This window comes from Tiliqua scincoides, chromosome 7 (assembly GCF_035046505.1).
Source record: "Tiliqua scincoides isolate rTilSci1 chromosome 7, rTilSci1.hap2, whole genome shotgun sequence".
NCBI classification, from domain to species: domain Eukaryota; kingdom Metazoa; phylum Chordata; class Lepidosauria; order Squamata; family Scincidae; genus Tiliqua; species Tiliqua scincoides.
The window spans coordinates 70,335,493-70,356,522 of NC_089827.1; the positions used below are offsets into that span (position 1 = coordinate 70,335,493).

Consider the following 21,030-nt stretch of genomic DNA (forward strand, 5'->3'; position numbering starts at 1 on the left):
GCCTCCCCTCTGCTCAGCAGACAACTTACTGTCAGCAGCTCCTGCAAGACATCCCACTGGCAATTGCTAGGGCAGCAAACAGGCTGCCAGCAACGCCCTGGCACAGGATTGGCGTTTATCGTTAATCTTTATACAAATATTTATTTTTCATTTGACAACACTCAAATATAGGCTATTTCCTAAACCATTATGAACTTGAATCGCCAAGTTCTACGTCCACCCTGTAAATGAGTGTTAATGGACCTGCGTATGTCTGATAGAACCACAGTTCCATTTCTAATTAAGCATTCCCAATTTTTGTTTCTAGTACTCACCATCTCTGCAATTAGTGTAAATTAGAAATGTGAAATGTTGTTAATCAGTGTAGCTTGTAATTGTACAATACTATATAACATAATTATATGACTGATGCAGTAAACGGTGTGGCAGTTTCATTAAGGGGCACTCATGGTATTGGACAAATTTGTCATGATGTTTGGAAAATCCATTGTTCAGATAATATGTAAAGTTTGTGTAAAGCCTTGTGTAAAAAATACATTGAAAAAGGAAACCTTAACAGCCTATAAACATCAGGCTCTGTGCAAACAAGTTACTACTTGGGGGGGGGGGGTAGAACTGCTAGCTAATCACCATTATAGCACACACCTTGACATTTATAAACCAGGCAGTAGTTCATGTTTATGTCTATACTTGACTGTACATGCTAGTAATAGTTAGACTGTAAGCTCCTCAGGGCAGGGATCCTTTACTTTTTGTAAAGTGTTTACATACCTTGAGGGTATGTATGTTTGTATATACATATGTATGTATGCATGTATGTATGCATGCATAATAATAATAATAATTTCTACTCACATTACATTCTGGTAACCTTCCAGACAAAATGTCCTCCACTTTAACAGAGACATCTTTCACTACTATCCCGCTTCTTGCATGCTTCACACTAATTTTGAAATTGGTAATTTTTCCATTTGGCTGCCGAGGCAGAAACCAAATCAGATTTACAGCTGAATGGTTGAAAGCTTCAACTGTGAGATTCACCACTTTACCTGGAGCTTTAAAAACAAAATCAGAATCGGATATTAGTAATGAATAAATTTGCTACATGCTTAAATGCATTTTAACATTAAACAGACTTTGGTAAGAAAATACTCCATTATCCCTCCTTCTGATATACATTTAAGAATCTGAACAGTATCAGTGTTTTTTTATCAGGTGAAATGTAATCTTCAGACAATCTGCTCTGTTATAGTCCTAACATCCCAATCCTATATCTTCAATAGTACAGACAGTTTATTTCAGGGCAGGGGTGTCCAAACTTTTTGGCAGGAGGGCCACATCATCTCTCTGACAGTGTCAGGGGCCAGGGGAAAAAATTAATTTACATTTCAAATTTGAATAAATTTACATAAATGAATTTGTTAGAGATGGAACTTATATGAATGAATGAAGGTCTTGCCATAGCTCAAGGCCTATAAAAGGCCTGGTGAAACAGCTTACCCTGTTGTGAAACAGCAAGCAGTGGAGGGAGCCCTGGTCCCACAGCTCACGCAAGAGGTCAAACAGTTGGCCGTCACGCTGAGAGCAGTTGCATCAGGCCAGCACGGGCTCCAGCAAGTCTCCGAAGGGCCAGAGGCTCATTGGAGATTGGGGGCTAACTAAGGGCTGGACTGCGAGTCCTCGAGGGCCGCAAGTGGCCCCAGGGCCAGGGTTTGGGCACCCCTGTTTCAAGGTAACAAACATGTCAGATTCAAATCCCGTTTTAATAGCTGGCTAGCATATCAGTTATGTAGGGTTCGGCTGATGTAGATGATTACAAGGTGCATGTGCAAAATAAACTGCTTTCAGTGCTGTCCCAGTCAAGACTCCTTTCTTCCCATTTTCAGCTTAAATAACAGCTTCACCTGCCCAGGATATGCCTATCTAGCTTTGCTGGTTTTCTGCCACAGAAACATGTATCCACATGGCTGTGTAATGTGACAACAGTTGAGAGTACTTCTGAGAGAAGTGGAAATGGAAAGGCATTCTTCTGTTCAAAACTTTTAAACTAGGTCCTAAAACGTGACTTATACATGTTTACCTGCAAGTAAGTACCATTTTGTTCAATGGAATTCATTTCCAGGTAAGTATATTTAGAATGACAGCCTAAATTGCTTTTTTTTTTATTCACTTCCCCCATGGATGTCTGAAGTCGAGCTGGGACCAAATATCCAAAGAGTTTTCCCTTGGGATGAGCAGTAAAGGACACTCAGTTCAAATTTTGCCTTTATAGCATGGCTGCCTCCATTTGGTATGCCACTAAGTCAGTGTTTCTCAAACTGTGGGTTGGGACACATTAGGTGGGTCGCAAGCCCATTTCAGGTGGGTCACCGTTCATTTCAATATTTTACTTTTAATATATTAGGCTTGACATTGCCATGGAATGTGACTGCATTTGGGGAAATGTTTCAGATCTGTACTGTGTATATGCTTTTAACAATAATAGTCAAACAAAGGCCAGAGGTGCACCTATTGCATTAAAACCAATGCAGTAGAGTGGAAGATTGAGAGCGATGTGATTATGTCATTATGTCACTTCCAGGATGCAGAACTCCATAAGGTAGGACGCCTCTGATGAGAACCACAATTTAATATATGGTTGGCAATCTTCAGTCTCGAAAGACTATGGTATAAGCCTACAGCACCCGGTATTCCCAGGCGGTCTCCCATCCAAGTACTAACCAGGCCTGACCCTGCTTAGCTTCCAAGATCAGACAAGATATGAGTATCCTAGATATTCAGCCAGTTCTTGCCAAAGAAAGATGGTCATCAACCTACATCAGTTTTTCCATCCTCACTCGAGAGAAATGTTCAACAACATTTGAACTGGTGCAATTGGTTTAAGATCCTTACCTTCTCACTCATAGGACAATCCATGCAAACAAGTATGCACAAAAATACCAAGAAAATCCTTTTTCATCAAATCATTATGTGCATTAGTAGTCCAATAAAAATAATCAGGGTTTTGAGTTGCACAACAGCTTGTCTAGTACATGGCAGAATTCTTCACAAATTGCAAAATCAGTAACAAAAAAAGAGCAGGACTAAATAGTCAAGCACCCAAAATTCTGTCACTTTTTGCTGCACAACTGAACTGATTCGAACACACCTGAAACCCCCACCCCACCCCCACAATATTGTCACGTGAACTCTTCAAACTCTAACAGTAATGTAAAAGCAAACATCGTCAATCAAGTTACCACTTTCTGCAGTTTGGAAGAGAAATGGGTCACTAAATATTCCAATGCCAGCACTGTTTATAGCAGCAACCTACAACAGATTCAAAATGGTAGTATTAGAGTAACTATTTTTAAAGGTAAAACACAGTAATTAGTATGCCATTTATAACCCTAAAGGATAGCAACAAGTTATATTCACAATTCCATCTATCTTCCCAAAGCAGCATAATAAAATTAGGGGCCCAATCCTAACCAGTTTTCCAGTGCCTATGCAGCTGGGCCAATGCAGCATGCACTGCAACCCCCTTCCTTGGTGGGGGGACATTCACAAAGGCCTCCTCAAGGTAAGGGAACATTTGTTCCCTTACTTTGGGGCTGCATTGGCACTGAAAAGTTGGTTAGGATTAGGTCCTTAGGCATTAAATTGAAAAGTGCATTCAGTCAACATAGCTCCACATGGCAGCCAATGATAATTTTAGTACAGGACAACTGAATACACATTCAAAGACAGGTATCTATAGGGACCAGCTATGTAGTGAAATTGATATTACTGCAACTTTACTGACTCCTTTTTTCCTTCACATAAATATAGTAGGACTGCAGACAACTCGCTCCCTAGGAGAGTGCAGCCACTGAACAGCGAGATTGGAAGTGGCCACCATGTGACACTGAACCATCTGACTCCACACAGTTTGAACATATATGGGGAACTGGGCATACATCACACATTTTTTAGCTACCAAGTAAGAATTATGCCACAAAATTCACAAAATTCAAAGGATTCCCATTTCTAAAAAATTTGGTGGAACCTGGCCATGGATGACTGTCACATGGGCACAATTAGACATCAGGACTAGTTTTCCCAAACTCTCATCTGCAGTTAGAGGTTCTGCAAAGACAGTTGCAGCTGTGTGGATTTAGGGTCAAATCCTATCCAACTTTCCAGATAAAGTAATAATAAATACAGGAATGATGAATCCTGGGATACCTTTTTCTCATGGCAAAAGATTATAGCAAGTGCTCTTAAGCTCAGTAATGAAAGGAAAGTAACATAAACTGTGGGTTTTACAGTGACTGGATTAAAATAATACTGGAATTTTGCAAGGAGCATAGTTAGTTAATTATGGTGCAATGCAAGGATCTTCAGGGCAGGAAGTCTGGTCTAGAGGGTAGAGCCTCCATTTGCCTGAAGATAACATCCGCAGGTCGCCAGTTCAAGGCCACCGGCACCATGCAACCTTGAAGCAGCTGACAAGCTGAGCCGAGTTATTCCATCTGCTCTGAGCGTGGGAGGATGGAGGCCAGAATGTTGCGACCAGATCAGAAAGAAACATCTGAATGTTGTGATTTCTTGAAAGTTAGAAACCTTCTTTCAAATTGTAAAAATCCCTACGGGGATTTAAATTGCCTGCCTATGTAAACCGCCTGGAATAAAGTCCGAGGAGAAATCTGAGGACCAAGAAAGGCAGTATAGAAATATCTGTACTATTATTATTATTATTATTATTATTATTATTATTATTATTATTATTATTCAGACAGAAGACTGGTGGCCCAAACCTATGAACTGTGTATGATGGCAGAACTCACTTTCTGCCATTGTAAATAATGCGTCACCACCACAAACAGTGTGCTGCTGTCAAGAACATTGAAGCCACTGATGCAAACATCCACCAGCAGCTGCGGAAGTAGGCAGTGGGCATGCCATGGGCAGTCTGGGGGAGGTCTGGGGTCAGGAGGGCAGGGGCTGGTGGATGTGGATCTTGATGGCAGCAGTATGTGACAAGGAGGCTATCCCCTTTCTTGTAGCCTGACACATCCTCTTCCTCTCAATGGACTTATGCCAGCAAAACAGCTAGCATGGGTCTGAGGAGACCCATCAGGAACCAGGTAGCCTACCAGGAGGTAAGAATAAAAGTTTTTTACTGACCATCTGGTCGTCATCCCCATAGCATGCAGTAGGTGTGCCATTGCCACTGTTGCATGGTATGGACTGGCAGGGGATAGGATAGGGCCTTTAGTCTCTGCTCTTATATTGTCATACTATACTTCAATAAATGTGGTCCTATATGGGGGATGCCCACTACATTGAAGCAGCTGAAGGAATATGATTCCTTTTTAATGAATAAAATAATCAAGAGTAAAATCTACTGTCAATTTGACAGTCAGAATCAAAGCTGAGGAAAGGAAGAAGGAAAGAAATGATCTAAAAATAGTCTCGTTAAAATCTGAAAGAAAAGAAGCGCCATGCCACTTGGAAATCAAAGCTGTTTATCAATCTGCATTTTATATGTATACGTATCAACATAAGAATCAATTCAAGAATTATCTTGAAACAATTGACATAGTTGTATTGATCCCACGTCTGCTATAATATTCTACAAAGAGCAATCAGACAGCTTTCTGAAAGAGATTTTTGTGACTTGCAGGTTTGTATGAAACTTGTTTGATGTCATTTTATCAAGGCACCGAACATCCGATCTATACAAAGGAAACTGCAGCAAAGCAAAACTATTCTCTCTCATTTCTGGTGGTTATTCTTACATTTCTTTCGAGGAGTGAATCTGCATTCCCTTAAAGTATGCATTCCGCCAACACTGCCCCCCAAAACCATGTGCACATGTTAGCTGCTACCACCACCTCCTCCTCCTATTCCTCAACCATCCAGTTGCTTAACAGTCCAATCCTGAGCTGCCTGGCGCCCACAGAAGCAGCAGGGCTACCACTGCATCCTAACGGCACCACAGCAGCCCAGCAATGGGGTTTCTCAAGTCTGGCAGGCTATTTTGTGGGCGCAGCGTTATAGTCTCTGTGTCATGCCAGAAGGCCTGGCATAGGGTTCTGGATTTGGCAGAGATGCTCGGCACATCCTGTCCTCTCCTGCCCTGCTTCTTCGCCCTGCCCTCCCTGTTCTGGAATGCTTCCCTCCCCACCCTGACAAACCTCTCCACCACCAGGAGCTCTTCCCTTGCTCTGAGCGACATGCATGTGGCGGGCATGCGGCTGGCGCTGGGCTCAACGTAGACTGGCGCTTGGCCAGCGCCAGCACTGACCTGGCACTCAGTGTCACAGATGTGCTTTACCAGTGCAGCACTCAGAGCTGGCTTAAGGCTGGTGCAACAAGCTCAGGATTGCTCTAAGAAAGCAACCAACTGGGCAAGGAAATGAAAGAGAAGCACTGCAGATCTCATCCCTCCCATACTTTGAGCTCCAGAACCGCCTTGTTCCTTCTCATTGTCTTGATGGGCACACCATGCTGGAAACAGGCATCTGGATCATTGCACTCCAACTCTTCCTTCCCACACAGGGGTTTTCCTAAGTAGCCAGGTGAGCAAGGAGGAAGGCAAAGAGGCAGCAGCTTTTTTTTCTTCCTCTAGTGGTGCTAGAAGAAGGGGTGGCTACTGCTGCCTTGGAGCCCAATCCTATCCAACTTTCCAGCACTGGTGCACCCTCAATACTTCCCCGAGGGAAGGCAACAAATGTTCCCATACCTTGAGGAGGCCTCTGTGACTGCCTTCAACACAGGAAGTAGTGCATACCCCATTGGCACATCAGCAGCGCCAGCACTGGAAAACTGGATAGGATTGGGCCCTTGATTGTTTTCCTTCTCACTCTCAGCATGTTGGAAGAGGATCAGAAAGCTGACTGAAGTGGCTCAGTGGGCCAGGAGGGGCAGTGGACAGATGTGGGGTGTAGGGCATCCCATTAGTTCACTGGTCCTTTAAGAACATAAGAACATAAGAACAGCCCCACTGGATCAGGCCATAGGCCCATCTAGTCCAGCTTCCTGTATCTCACAGCGGCCCACCAAATGCCCCAGGGAGCACACCAGATAACAAGAGACCTCGTCCTGGTGCTCTCCCCTACATCTGGCATTCTGACTTAACCCATTCCTAAAATCAGGAGGTTGCGCATACACATCATGGCTTGTACCCCATAATGGATTTTTCCTCCAGAAACTCGTCCAATCCCCTTTTAAAGGCGTCTAGGCTAGACGCCAGCACCACATCCTGTGGCAAGGAGTTCCACAGACTGACCACGCGCTGAGTAAAGAAATATTTTCTTTTGTCTGTCCTAACCCGCCCAACACTCAATTTTAGTGGATGTCCCCTGGTTCTGGTATTATGTGAGAGTGTAAAGAGCATCTCCTTATCTACTCTGTCCATCCCCTGCATAATTTTGTATGTCTCAATCATGTCCCCCCTCAAGCGTCTCTTTTCTAGGCTGAAGAGGCCCAAACGCCGTAGCCTTTCCTCATAAGGAAGGTGCCCCAGCCCCGTAATCAGCTTAGTCGCTCTCTTTTGCACCTTTTCCATTTCCACTATGTCTTTTTTGAGATGCGGCGACCAGAACTGGACACAATACTCCAGGTGTGGCCTTACCATCGATTTGTACAACGGCATTATAATATTAGCCGTTTATTCTCAATACCCTTCCTAATGATCCCAAGCATAGAATTGGCCTTCTTCACTGCCGCCGCACATTGGGTCGACACTTTCATCGACCTGTCCACCACCACCCCAAGATCTCTCTCCTGATCTGTCACAGACAGCTCAGAACCCATCAGCCTATATCTAAAGTTTTGATTTTTTGCCCCAATGTGCATGACTTTACACTTACTGACATTGAAGCGCATCTGCCATTTTGCTGCCCATTCTGCCAGTCTGGAGAGATCCTTCTGGAGCTCCTCACAATCACTTCTGGTCTTCACCACTCGGAAAAGTTTGGTGTCGTCTGCAAACTTAGCCACTTCACTGCTCAGCCCTGTCTCCAGGTCATTTATGAAGAGGTTGAAAAGCACCGGTCCCAGGACAGATCCTTGGGGCACACCGCTTTTCACCTCTCTCCATTGTGAAAACCTGTTGCTTTCCAACCTGTTGCTCAGAACAGCCTTGTCATTTGGCCTCATTTGGTATACTGGTCCTGTTTCTATCCTGGTCTTTCTGCAAGGAGATCAGGGTGATGTACCTATTTTTTGCCCCCACCATTTTGTCCTCACAACCATCCTGCGAAGTAGTTTAGCTTGATTGGGGGAAAATGGCTCAAGCACACCCAGGGAGCTTCTTGACTGAATGGTGATTTGAACCTCGCTCTCCCTACTCCTAGTCCAGCACTCTGACCACTACACAACTTGTGCCAATTTTTTTCAAATATGCTGTATATTAAAGAAGTCTCTGACTTCTAACTGGGGGACAGGGAAGAATTTATCTGTGTAAACTGCTTTGTGAACAACTTTTTGTTGAAAAATATATATTACAAATACAAATAAACTAAAATGTCTAGTTATATTGTACCTATGTCATGATAAACCCCTTTTAAGATAGACCCCTGCGGGCTGGGGGATAAGAATAGGCCCTCAGTTTGGCTGTACGTGTCGTAAGAGGCGACTAAACAGCCACCGGGTAGATGGGACGGTAGTTAGCCTGGGAAGGCAGCTCATCTTGAGAGAAGGAAAACTCTGATCCCAAACCTCCACTGCCTTGTGGCTACATCCAGTTATGGAAAAGGCTTCAGGAGTCAACCTCAAGGCAAAATCCAGAGCCGGAGTCCCTGAGGCAGTTCATGGCTGAACACAGTCATGTTCTGGCAACTCCTGCGACGCCGCTGGAACCAACCGTATTGGCCTCTGCCTTTCCATTGGACCATTTCAGCGACTTGGAGAGGGGGAATTTGCTGCATGGGTAACAGTCTATCCTCCATATCTACTCTACCCAGGCTTTGTGCTCTGGAGGACACTCTGTTCCAGAACCACCATTCAGAGCGCAATACCATAGTCTTCCGAGACTGAAGGATGCCAACAACATGTCATGATATCACTGCATCATTCATGCAAATCAGGATGCATAAGTTCACTTTTAGTCTACAGAAAATGGAAGCAATTACTGTTTACATTATGTTATTGCACAAAGTCAGATTAATTCAGAGCCTGATGTATTTTGTTCAAATAAGAAATGAAATGATTAAAAGAAAACCAAGTCCTGAAATAATTTGTGATTAACTGTTTTAAAGATACTTTGTAATTAATATTTTATGAATAAAACATGCAGTTAACCCGACCTACTTAATAAATACTACATTTTACTTTATACTGTGCGTGTAATTAATCAAGAAGGCCCAAAAGCTTACCTGAATTTCATATGTTGTTCCAGGGTTAAGATTGGTGAGAAGAACTTCCAAACTATCTGGCTTTGTTGTAACTTGAGTGTAAGTATTTTGTATCCAAGGGCAAACCTCCTTATATTTAACAATGTAGGATATAATCCTCCCATTTGGATGAGGTGGTGTGTTCCAAGAGAGTAGAATTCCTGCAGATCCAACTCTTTCCCCCGCTAGAAACACAGGAGGTCCTGGATCTGCATAAAAGACACCCTTTAATTAAATTATACTTGTATACCTTCACAGTGAGAGCATAATAATAAAAGAATTTGCCAGTAAAGGCCTTTCTGAGTTCTTTAAAACATGGTCGTGCAGTTAATATGAAGGTGGCTTTCTTTAAAATTCTTATGAAAGATGATTAAATGCCTTTTGGAGCACCAACTACATTCTTTCCATAAGAATTCAAAAAATGGAATGCTGAAATATTTACAGACAAAATAGATTCTGATGCCAGTTTAGTTTTTAAAACACATTATTTAAGCTTCCTTAGCGTCAGGCTTTTGCACCTAAAGCTTTACAAAACTATATGGATGTAGGAGGTTTCTTCACGAAAGCACATCAAAGAAAGGTGTCTGACCACGTTTCGGTAAGTAAGTTGTAAGTGTACATTTCAATATGCGATCGATTTTTCAAATTTGTTTCTCCTTCAAACACAGAAACAATTTGTTCACATAAGATGAAACTTCCCTGGTGATTTAAGACAAAAATGAATAGAGACAGGACAAGTTCACCTTGCATATTGTAAACTGCAGGATAGAATATTATGCAGAATAGAATATAAACAGTAAAGTATAATATTGTCATGCACTCACTAGTTACATTAGTCGTCACTGTTTTGCTGACCGGTGAACTGTATGTTGAAGAGGAAACTGAAGAAACAGACACATTGTATGTTGTTCCAGGAGTAGTACTTGAAATATCAGCCTAGAATATGAAAATCAACCCTGTTAGAACCGCTACTCTCAACTTAAAACATGAATAAAAGCAAGCACTAACTAAATGGCATTCATATAACAAAGGTTCATGGCACAAAAAACATTTTCAAGTTGTTAAGAAATCATACTTTTTGCATTATGGCAATTTGCTATCATACTGGAGTTGTCAGTTAAAAGATATGAAAAGAAATGAAAAAGCAGAAAGAGAAATAACAGCTTAATGCAGAGGCTCTGTCTGTTTTCTATATTTAGGGTTTTGATTAGTTTCCAGATTAGTATTTCACAGCTAGAAACATCAGAATATTCTGTTCATCTCTGCAAAGGTATCCTAGAAAATCTTTTGCGTTCTTTAATCGTTTGAAATATAATCCACAAGAACCAATAGTTAGCATTCATATGCAGTACCTGTGCCCTTGCAGCTCCAATCAAAAACAGAAGCAAAAAAACATGAAAAACCATGGTTAATTGTAATATTTTACAAATACTAGTATCAAACAGTGCTCCTATAACTTTGTGATGGCTTAAGAGGGAACTGTTGCCTGCATTAATGATTTAAGGCTAGATCTCCTTGGCAAGTACACAATTAATGAGCCTGTATTACTCAATAGCTCTGCCCTGCCTTTGTTAAACTATTCATGAACCCTTAAATGACTGGCTGGAGGTCTGTGGTAGACTTTGTAAAAGTATCATAACTGTTGTTAAGGCAACAAACTATAGATGTTGAAATTTGCTCTCACAAAATTTGGCACTTGCAATTTTGCATTCTCATCCAGGTTTAGAAGCTTAAAGAGAGAACGTCATGCTTGGCCAATTTTCCTATCAGCACAGTTTGTAAACAATTGCTGATCATCCAAGCACTATAAGATGAAATAAAGCCCCCACATACCTGATACTCCCCACCTCCCAGATCCTGGATAGAAACAAAGCCAGGAGGAGGTATGAGATCCACATGAAACTTTTCCACATATCCATTCAGCACTCTCCAGTACAGAGAAAAGGAATGTGATGACAGGTTGAAGACTTTTAGTTTCTGTGGCATTTCAGGCTCTTAAAGAGATTTTTTTTTAAAAACCATTATTCATTGGAACTGATAGTGTACAACCACAACAACAAGAAGAGTGGAAAAGTCTGTCCATAGAATTTCACATACATTCGCAGTCTTCACATGACAACACAGCCAAATCTGAAAGGCTACAAATCTCAGATAGTCAATGATTCTCCATTACTTGTTTACAAACAGAATAAATACAGTAAATATTTGAGGCCTTCTTTTTTCTTCTTCAACTAAATGAAAAGTGGACATATTTAGTACTGCTTTAATAAGTGATAAAGTGGAAGTACCCACTGGGTGGATACAGTACTCGTTCTTAAATCAAGACTGAAACCTGAGAAAATAAATCAGGTATGAGTCTGAACTGGTGTTTCTCTTCTAAAATGATGTCTGGATTACAGCTCCAGAAAGACAGTCTTATGATCTGACCTTTCAAATGTTTTAACTTTTAAATTGTGGAAATCATCAAAGGCTGTTCCTATCCAGAACTTCATGTAGGCTCAAATGCACAGAGCAGCATCCCCCACTTAAATGAATGGGGCAGCCTGAGGGAAGAATGAATGGGGAGAACCGAGAGCCCTTTGTGTTGCTCATTTCTTACACTTATAAAACCCCACAGCCTGTGTTGGCAGTATTACATGCAGGATTTAAACAAGTTTTTGCAATATTTTCAAATTTACAAGATTTGCAGATTTTTGCATCTAATTCTGCCGTGTGCTGCATTTTTTGATACAAACAACTGTCTAAAGTTTAGCACGCATTATAACTTAAGCAGTCCCTTTTTTCACAAAGTCCTGGAGTGTCAACCTTCAAAATGGGCTGGGGTGTACATAAATTTTTTACTGCACATTAATAAATAAACATAGCAACTGAGAAAATTACAAACCTGCAACGATTTCTATGAAGGCAATTAAACCTTCAACACTGTCTTTCATTCTTTGCAATGTGAAATTATAAATTCCACCAGCAGTTAGATTTCTAATGATGAAATAAGTCGAAGTTCCTAGGATAGTAAATTCCTTTGTGAATGTCTTGTTCGACAGAGATGCTTTATAATGGGTAAAATTAGTCTTGCTTTGATTCCATGTTAACGTGGCAGAGGAAGTATTTACCACTTTTAAAGTTAGACCACATATCCCCATTGGTTCTGATCAAAATTTGAGAGAGAGAGAGAATAGATTAGATCAGCCATTTTCAACCACTGTGCCATGGCACACCGGTGTGCCGAGGGAGTTAAACAGAGACTTAAATTAACCAGAGACTAATTCTGCTGTAATGCCAAAACACAGTAGACAAAGGTTGCACTTGAGTACTCCCTCCCACTAGAATGATGGAGCAACTTTTGTGCCATCATTCAGGGACTTACACTGATGGACACAGTCGTAACCAGGGTAAATCCTGAGGGGCACCTGGCCTTGGCACTCCTCCAAGTGGGGGGCACATGACTACCCCAGGTTCTGCCCTAGTTACAGAGGAGGCACTGGCACCAGGATAGTCAGTTACTGCTCTGCTGATGGATCATGAAATCCATCAGCATAAGCACTAGATAGGAATGGGTTGCCCTTGCACATTCTAGAATTACCAATGGAATTTGCTCATGTATATGACGGGGCCTTATGGTCTGAAGAACCATTTGCAACTAAGTTGTTTCATAGTTGGGGTTTGACAGAATTGGTTTAAGCACACATTTGGCTCAACTACAGAGTAATTACATTCAAAATGAACCCAGACATACAGTCAATCCTCATTACCCAAGGATTTACTACCCATGGGTTTGCTGATCGGCAGGGAACAGGACTGACCATTACCTCCCTTAATTTGTGGTCTGTTTTCAGCTGTCTGAGATTTCTGCACCATCAGCTACCATCTGCGAATGGTTATCTGAGGCATCCTTGAAGGAATTTGCTGGAAGGGCATTTTAAAAGTGTCTGCATCATTCTGAAGTTCTCCGCTGCATTCAGAAAGCCAGCAGAGACCTTAAGAAAGCTGGAGAGACCCTCAAGATGCAGTGGAGGTCTTCAAAATGGCACCTGTGAATAGGATGGAGAGCTTTACAATGGCTGTGGGAAGTTCAGAATGCCAGTGGATGCCACCATTTTGAAGTTCTTTGCTGGCTTTCTGAGGGTGTCTGCCGCTGGCTACCCCTCCCCAAACCTCTTTGATCCTATGGGATCAATGACTCCCTATCCACAAATTTGGTATCCACTGGGGTTTCCAGAGACCTAACCTCAGTGGATGATGGGAATTTACTGTACTCACAGCCCAATCCTATCCACACTTTTCTGAGAGTAAGCCCCACTGACTCTAATGTCTAGTCTTCTGACTAGACATGCATAGAATTGGGCTGCCACATGACAGTTTAACACAGGGTAGTTTTATATACCCACAGCCTCACATTTAATTTTAATATTATCTGTACTTATGTACATCCGTTACAAGCCTAAATGTCTATACACCGAGCTATTTCAAAACAAAATTTAAAACAAATTATCAGGAAGTTACTTGTGATGACTTTTTTCTCCACAGCCTCACTGAAATCTTTCCCTTTATTTGTCCTCACTTGAAAGAGGTACTCTGTTCCAGGTGTCAGATTTTTCACTACAGCTCTGGTGTCATAAACTGTGGTTGTAAGAAGAGTTTCATTGCTTGTTGCCAAATGATAGGAAAGCTAAAGGAGAAAAACGTATGTTCTGGTCACATTCATAGTAACACTTTAAATCTACTGCAAGTATCAGTCATCACAATAGTACAAACTAACAAGGTGAAACACTGGCTTGAATTCAAAGAACTGAGAGCAGAAGGAAAATAGCCACTAATGCTATTTCACAAACACTTGCCCCAGGAGTTCATGTAATATCATAAAAGGCAAGTTCTATTAGCAGTTTTCAAATCCCTGAGTAAGCAGAAGAATGTCTTTGAATTTAGGAGCAAAAGCAGACCTTTTGTGAACAGAAGATGCATTCCACCTGTAGAAGGGCACCTTTGGATCTAACTTATGGTGACCAGATTCATTTTGGCACAGCTTGAACAGCAAGCCATGTATAGTATAAAAGTGGTACATACTTAACCCTAAACACACTGGTGGAACTTCTATATCTTCTATGCCTAATATCAGATGCCACAAGTATTTGCTCCACTTTGATTTCAAATGTTGATTGGATTTGCTGAAATCCAACATGCAAAATTCCTATTTAGCAGATGGTTTTTTCTTCTCATTCTCTTTCAAAGAATAATATTTTTCTGCTACTTTGTGAAGACATACTACATCTGTTTCTTGATCACTACACTTGGGAAAGCTCAAACAGGGTTTTCCTTGTCATAACAGACGTCCATTATGACGACATTTGAATACCCCAGGCCTAGGAAAAAATAATTGAAATGCCAGACAGGAGACTGAAATGTCCAGGCTGATTATCTCAGCGGATAGATCAGACAAAGAGATTGATTTTTTTTTTTTAATCACAGTTATACAAATGAAAAACTTCCAGGCAAAAGAAATTGACCAAGTTGATATGTATAAACACATGCACCACCTGAACATAGCTTTGAGTAGAACAATTGGTTGGCAACCTTCAGTCTCGAAAGACTATGGTATAATAAGCCTACAGCACCCGGTATTCCCAAGCGGTCTCCCATCCAAGTACTAACCAGCCTCGACCCTGCTTAGCTTCTGAGAGCAGACAAAATTGGCCAGTGTATTAACGCCCCCAGTAACTTTTATAAATAATAGCTAATTGCAAAATATTAAGGGCAAAATTATGAATTAAAAATAGAGACATTAAGGAAACAAATTACTAAAGCAATTATTATATTGTCTTCACACCATCAGTTTCTAAGCATGTAATGGAAATTAGATGAGCTGGGATGATTAATTTTAAATGATTGGTAAAACGATCCTGTTTGAGTAGGTGCTCTTTGCTAAGCAACCACTCTACCAAAGCCTTTCCTCATTAATATTTTACACATAATCTCATTTATTCAGGAGGAACACAGTCTAGCAGGGTTGATGGCTCTCTAGCATGTCAGACAATTATATTATGTCATTATGATTAATATTAAATGCCATTTTCTTTCCATAATGCACTAAAAACACCCTTACAAGGTACAATTTCAAAAAGTGTTGTCCGTGGGCAGACATGCATTACCACACATGTACATACAAATTAAAACACTGAATTTAAAGGTCATAAACTATTCTAGGATGCATCACAAAATGCGACTCGGTCAAGCCAGTGCAGGTGCTAACAGAGTAACTAAAACAGAGGTGGGAGAAGATGCTACATGTCATTTCACAATTTATTTTTTTTTTGAGATCTTTCTTATTTGAAGCAAATTTTGAGAAACGGCAGTGTAGGAGGGGAAAGGGGGTTTCTCAGTCATTTTCAATTGCAAAAATTTTTCTAATGAAGATTATCCACCCCCAGGTACTTTTACTTTTGCTGTAGAAGAGATAAAAATCAGGGCATCTGCCTTTATTTTGAATTTCTGCATGGTATAAAGCACAACCAGAAAGCTTTTCGACAGGGCTGGTCTAGTGACAGGGGTGACTGAAACACTTGCTTCATGCAACAAGTTGGGGAGGGAGAAATGGCAAACCGGCAAGAGAGGTGCCCCACTTCCTGCACCTGCCTGCCGCCCCTCACTCACCCATGGCTGGCTCAGCCACTTCAGTCTTTAATCAATCTTAGGGCACAATCCTAACCAGGTTTACTCAGAAGTAAGTCCTATTTTGTTCAGTGGGGATTACTCTCAGGAAAGTGTGGTTAGGCTTGCAGCCTTAGCAAGTGGGAAGAGGATTAGGGCAATGGCAGCAGCTCAACCCTTCATTCAATGCCACCGGAAGAGAGGGAGGGGGGGAACAAAAGCTCTGTACTGCTGCTTGAAACAAGAAGGGCTGCATGGAGGAAGGCGATCGCAATGGAGCAGAACATAAGGAGACAAGGAAAGGTGGGTGGGCTGGTTCTGCATCACCATGCTCTGGATTGTCTTGCCTCACCTTGCTTTTCCTAAGCAGCTGGGTGGGTGAGGATGAGGCGGCAGCAGCAAGAGGTGGGGAGAGCATGCACATGCTAATTTGCCTAGGATTTTTCAGGGGTGCATCCCAGCAGGGGCAGTGGATCTGCCCCAGTTCAGGTAGCAGATCCATTCAGCAGATCCACTCCTGCTTTCCAATATATATGAGCGACAAAACTAATATCAGTAATAATTTTTACATGTTATTTTTCTCACCTCAAAATTATCAAAGCCTCCACCTGGAAATTCCCATGACAAATGAACTGCATTCTCTTCTATTCCGAAAGCCTGTAAATCTGAAGGTGGATCTGGATCTGGATTAAAAAGCAAGCAGGCAAACACACAACATCACATTAATTTGTTAACACAGAAAGCAGATACATTCGGACACTTTATTTTACAATAAAACACTGTTTATATTTCACATTTATACAAGTACTAGATAGAATGTATTTTTCTAGTGTATTTTTTTTAATACAAACTATAAAAATGCACAAATGTGGTATAGAGAGCCATACTGCATTGCATGGCTGTATATCAGAATATTTCATTCTGCCGTTGAAAAGGGGATAAATGCCCTATTAATGTCAAGCATTATAAAACTGATTGATGAAATAAAAACATAGCGCCAAACCAAATTTTAGACAAACACAACAGACTTCATTGTCCATAATCATAATAATCATTATAATCATAATCCTTTAAAACTAAAATTCTTAAAGCATGAAGCAGCTTTCCTTAAAGCTTTCCTTAAAGAAGTGTGAACATTGGGTAAGGGAGATGTGTGCTCTTCCCTGCTTCCCAGACCAGTTTTGGCATTTGTCATGACTGTTCCAGGAAATGGAGGCTACACAGCTATCTGTCCTTCCCCTTGTTTTTGTACTGATTGATGGTTTTGACTGTCAATGCCATTTCTTATGGATTTTCAGTTTATAGTAAATTATATTAATTTATCATCATCATCACCACCACCACCACCACCACCTTAAGAACATTTGGTTGTATGGCTCAAGGGTGCTGAGAATCATGTGAGAGCTTGTGCAATCCAAGAGGGCAGCACCTGGAACAGCCAGGAAGAAGAGGCCACCAGGGACAACCTGCAGCGCCCCAGTGAGTTTGCTGTTGTGCCCTTCAGCATCACAGCACACAGTTTGGGAACCACTGCCTTTGGGGGTCACCATAGCGAAGCTGGGATCATCCACAGTCTTTCAGGTAGGTAGGAACACCTGAACAGGTACGCTATCATCTCCAGAGTAGATGCCCGCTCTAAAAGGTGGATGTTTAGAGATACGACACAGTATCGGGTTTACAGTATCTTGTTGATTGGTACTGATTTAATAAATGTGACCTGATTATAACCATGAAATCTTATCTCATGTGTTTATTGGGAAGTACCAGGGCAATAATTATGTTCTGCTTTTCAACAAGTTCACAAAACAGTTTACATAGTAAGCGGAACAAGAAAATGTCTCAGTGACCTAAAGGGGCTCATAGTCACAAAAACATGCTCTTTTCACAGTCTTGAATAAGAATTAATAATGTCATCCAATGTGCCTCTGTTTGGTTATTTCACATCAAAGAGGGCATGGTCCAGTTCACTATGGGTGCAGAGTCTGAACACAAAGGATTCTGCTGGCTCAACAAGAGGTCTATCCCCACAATCTTTCTCCCACTTAGGGCGCAATCCTAACCCCGTACGGCACTGCTTTCCAGCACTGGCATAGCGGTGCCAATGGGACATGTGCTGCTGCATCCTGCAGTTAGGTGTCACTCATGGAGGCCTCCTCAAAGTAAGGGAATGTTTTTTCCCTTACCTCATATCTGCATTGCATCGCACCCTTATTCACTTACATAGGCAGTGCAAAGTACACTGAGGTGAATGAGAGATCTGCATGCATTTCCTTAGACCAATCCAGCCTTCCCCTTTTACTTAGTTCACTTTAATCATGCTCTGAATGATGGGTAAGTTGTATTGAGGTGAAAGGGAGGACTGGAAGGGGATATGAAAAGCCTCCATGGACATTCCATTTATCTCAAGAGCCCTATGTGCTGCCTACATTCACACTAATGTGCAGGCGTAGGCATTGGAAGGGGCAAATACAGGGGTCTGTTGAGTAGTAGTAGTAGTAGTAGTAGTAGTAGTAGTAGTAGTGTTGAGTAATGGAACCACGAGAGTGGTTCTCAAATTGTGGACTGGAACACATCAGTGGATCGTGACCTAGTTTTTGGTGGTTCATAAAACTGAGAGGGCAGATTAGGCTATGTACATCAAGGGTTAATCAAGCTGCTACTGGGGGGGAGTACTGCTGCCCAATCACCATTATTGTCACACTTGACATTTATACATCAGGCAACAGCCTCTAGGACCTCTAAAATGTTTGAGGACCACTGCCCTATGGAAATCATCTTCAGACAGGCACTGCACCTGCAGTGGGTTAGATTGTGTCTTCATTCCCCTCTCCCCCGGAAAACAGGAAGGTTTGCTAAGGTATGGATTGAAAGCCCTGTATACATAGCATAAACTTACAAGTGCTAATTATCAGAGTAGTAGGCAGGCTTCTCTTCAATCTATTAGCTGTAACAATTTCAACAAAATAATCAGATCCCGAAGAAAGTCCATCAAATTTGAATTTTCTGCACAGTTAAGAAAAATATAAACTGCTTAAAAAGATTGAAATCAGGCATACAAGGGCTATACAGAGCCACAGATTTATCAAGATTAAATTAGTCATCACATTTGTCACACTACAAATACATCTATCTATATGGGAACAAGTCTAAATAGCACGGCATTCAATGAGGTTATGGATTCTTAGGCAAGATGCAAACTAGAAGGTCACACTAGTCATGATTTAAACACATCATTTGACCCTGTCCATGCAAGTGTGCGTGTTAGTAAAGAGCATTGACAGGGGGACCTGATTTGGATTAGGGGCAACGGGTTAAATCCTCCACTCCTACAGCAGGAACCTCGCTGCCACTACCACAGCAAATTAGGGATACTGCTGCACCCCTTCCTCAAAACCTTCCATTCAAAGGGCCAACTGACATGTTCAAAGTCACATCTAATTTGTCCTGACACAGAAAAGAAAATAGGGCTGCAATCCTTGGGGAGTAAGACCCAATAAACATAGTGAAATGTATTGTTGGCAACCTTCAGTCTCGAAAGACTATGGTATTACGCTCTGAATGGTGATTCTGGAACAGCGTCTAGTGTGGCTGAAAAGGCCGATTCGGAAGTGACAATCCCTTCTACACTGGGAGCAAGTGCAGTCTGTCCCTGGTCTGTCTCCCTGGCTATGGGCCTAAGTAAACAAGTGAACTGTTGATAACTGACAAAACAGATTGAAAATATATAAAACTGAGTTCACTGCAACTGCAGACAGTTTTAAAAAACAAAATCCATATGTATACAAGACTAGTTTGGTTCTAACCAAGATCTTAATTTTGGTCTTTTTCAACATCAATTTACCTACTCAGTTATAATTCTTCAAAAAGACTCTTAGCAGGAAATAAAGTTTATTGTTTTGAAAATATGCAACACTGCAGCACAGAGAGCTGGATTCAAAGGGTCCCTTCCTCCAGTGCAAGGAGTTTCCTTCAATGGAGGAAGTGATCCCTTGGAACCAATCTAAAACATCTGTTTGTTTACTAATTTGATACGCACCTTTCCACTCAACATAAAGGCCAAGGCAGTTAAAGGAAGGTGAAGACAGAATACTACCTGACCATATTGTGCCCAAAGAAGAATACACAATCTCCATGTGGTACCTTATATCTGAAGATAAACGTTCTTCTTTCCTGAAGTTTTTGCAGGTCAGTGAAATGATGTATCCATCAAATATACCTTCTGCTGGGGGCCAGGTGAGACTTATTGACCCAGAGTCTCTACTGACATTTACATACTTCACTGAAGCTGGTACTGTCAACAAAAAACTTGATGTTTAAAAATAGCAGTTCAGGCTCATATATAAACCAACATATATATCAGCATTGCCTTTAATAATTATACACTATAATGAGCTTTATGAGACTAAAGGCACAATCCTAACTCAGGTCTACTAACAAGGTAGACTAAAAGCACAATCCTAACAAGGTCTACTCAGAAGAAAGTCCTATTTTGTTCAATGGGGCTTACTCTCAGGAAAGTATGGTTAGGATTGCAGCCTAAGGGCACAATCCTAACCAGCTTTCTAGCACTGGCATAGCTGTGCCAATGTAGCATGCCCTACATCCTGCAGTGGGAGTCAGTCAAGGGGATGGACTCCTCAAGGTAAGAGCATGTTTGTTCCCTTACTTTGGGCCTGCATTGTGGTAAGGTCAGTGCTGGAATATTGGTTAGGATTGTGCCCTAACGGTATGTACATTCACAGGTTAGATGCTATTGCATGAAAACAATCTTATCCAACTTTCCAGCAATGGTGCAGCCGCAATGCAGCCCCAAGGTAATGTTCCCATACCTTGAAGACGCCTCTGTGACTGTCTACCCACCACAGGATACAGTTCACGTCCCACTGGCACAGTTACACCAGCCCTGGAAAATTGGATAGGATTGGGTCCTGAGTCTACTAAACCTGCTCCTGCAGTTTCTAATACTGTCATATTAGAAAATCCCTTTTATTATTTTTGAAACATAAAAACATCCATAGGACAAAAC

General features: G+C 41.5%; 1 protein-coding gene across 1 annotated transcript in view; it reads right to left on the reverse strand.

Moving 5' to 3' along the window:
* The window catches only part of PTPRQ (protein tyrosine phosphatase receptor type Q), a 127,505-nt gene that overhangs the window by 91,061 nt on the left and 15,414 nt on the right, over nucleotides 1-21,030 (reverse strand). Inside the window, exons 13-22 of the mRNA XM_066633369.1 lie at nucleotides 20,145-20,295; nucleotides 18,901-19,007; nucleotides 16,590-16,687; nucleotides 13,863-14,028; nucleotides 12,247-12,507; nucleotides 11,196-11,356; nucleotides 10,187-10,298; nucleotides 9,345-9,571; nucleotides 3,240-3,309; nucleotides 856-1,055 (exon numbers count right to left, since the gene is read on the reverse strand). Coding sequence (XP_066489466.1) covers nucleotides 856-1,055; nucleotides 3,240-3,309; nucleotides 9,345-9,571; nucleotides 10,187-10,298; nucleotides 11,196-11,356; nucleotides 12,247-12,507; nucleotides 13,863-14,028; nucleotides 16,590-16,687; nucleotides 18,901-19,007; nucleotides 20,145-20,295 — 1,553 coding nt within the window. The remainder of the gene's footprint in view (nucleotides 1-855; nucleotides 1,056-3,239; nucleotides 3,310-9,344; nucleotides 9,572-10,186; nucleotides 10,299-11,195; nucleotides 11,357-12,246; nucleotides 12,508-13,862; nucleotides 14,029-16,589; nucleotides 16,688-18,900; nucleotides 19,008-20,144; nucleotides 20,296-21,030) is intronic.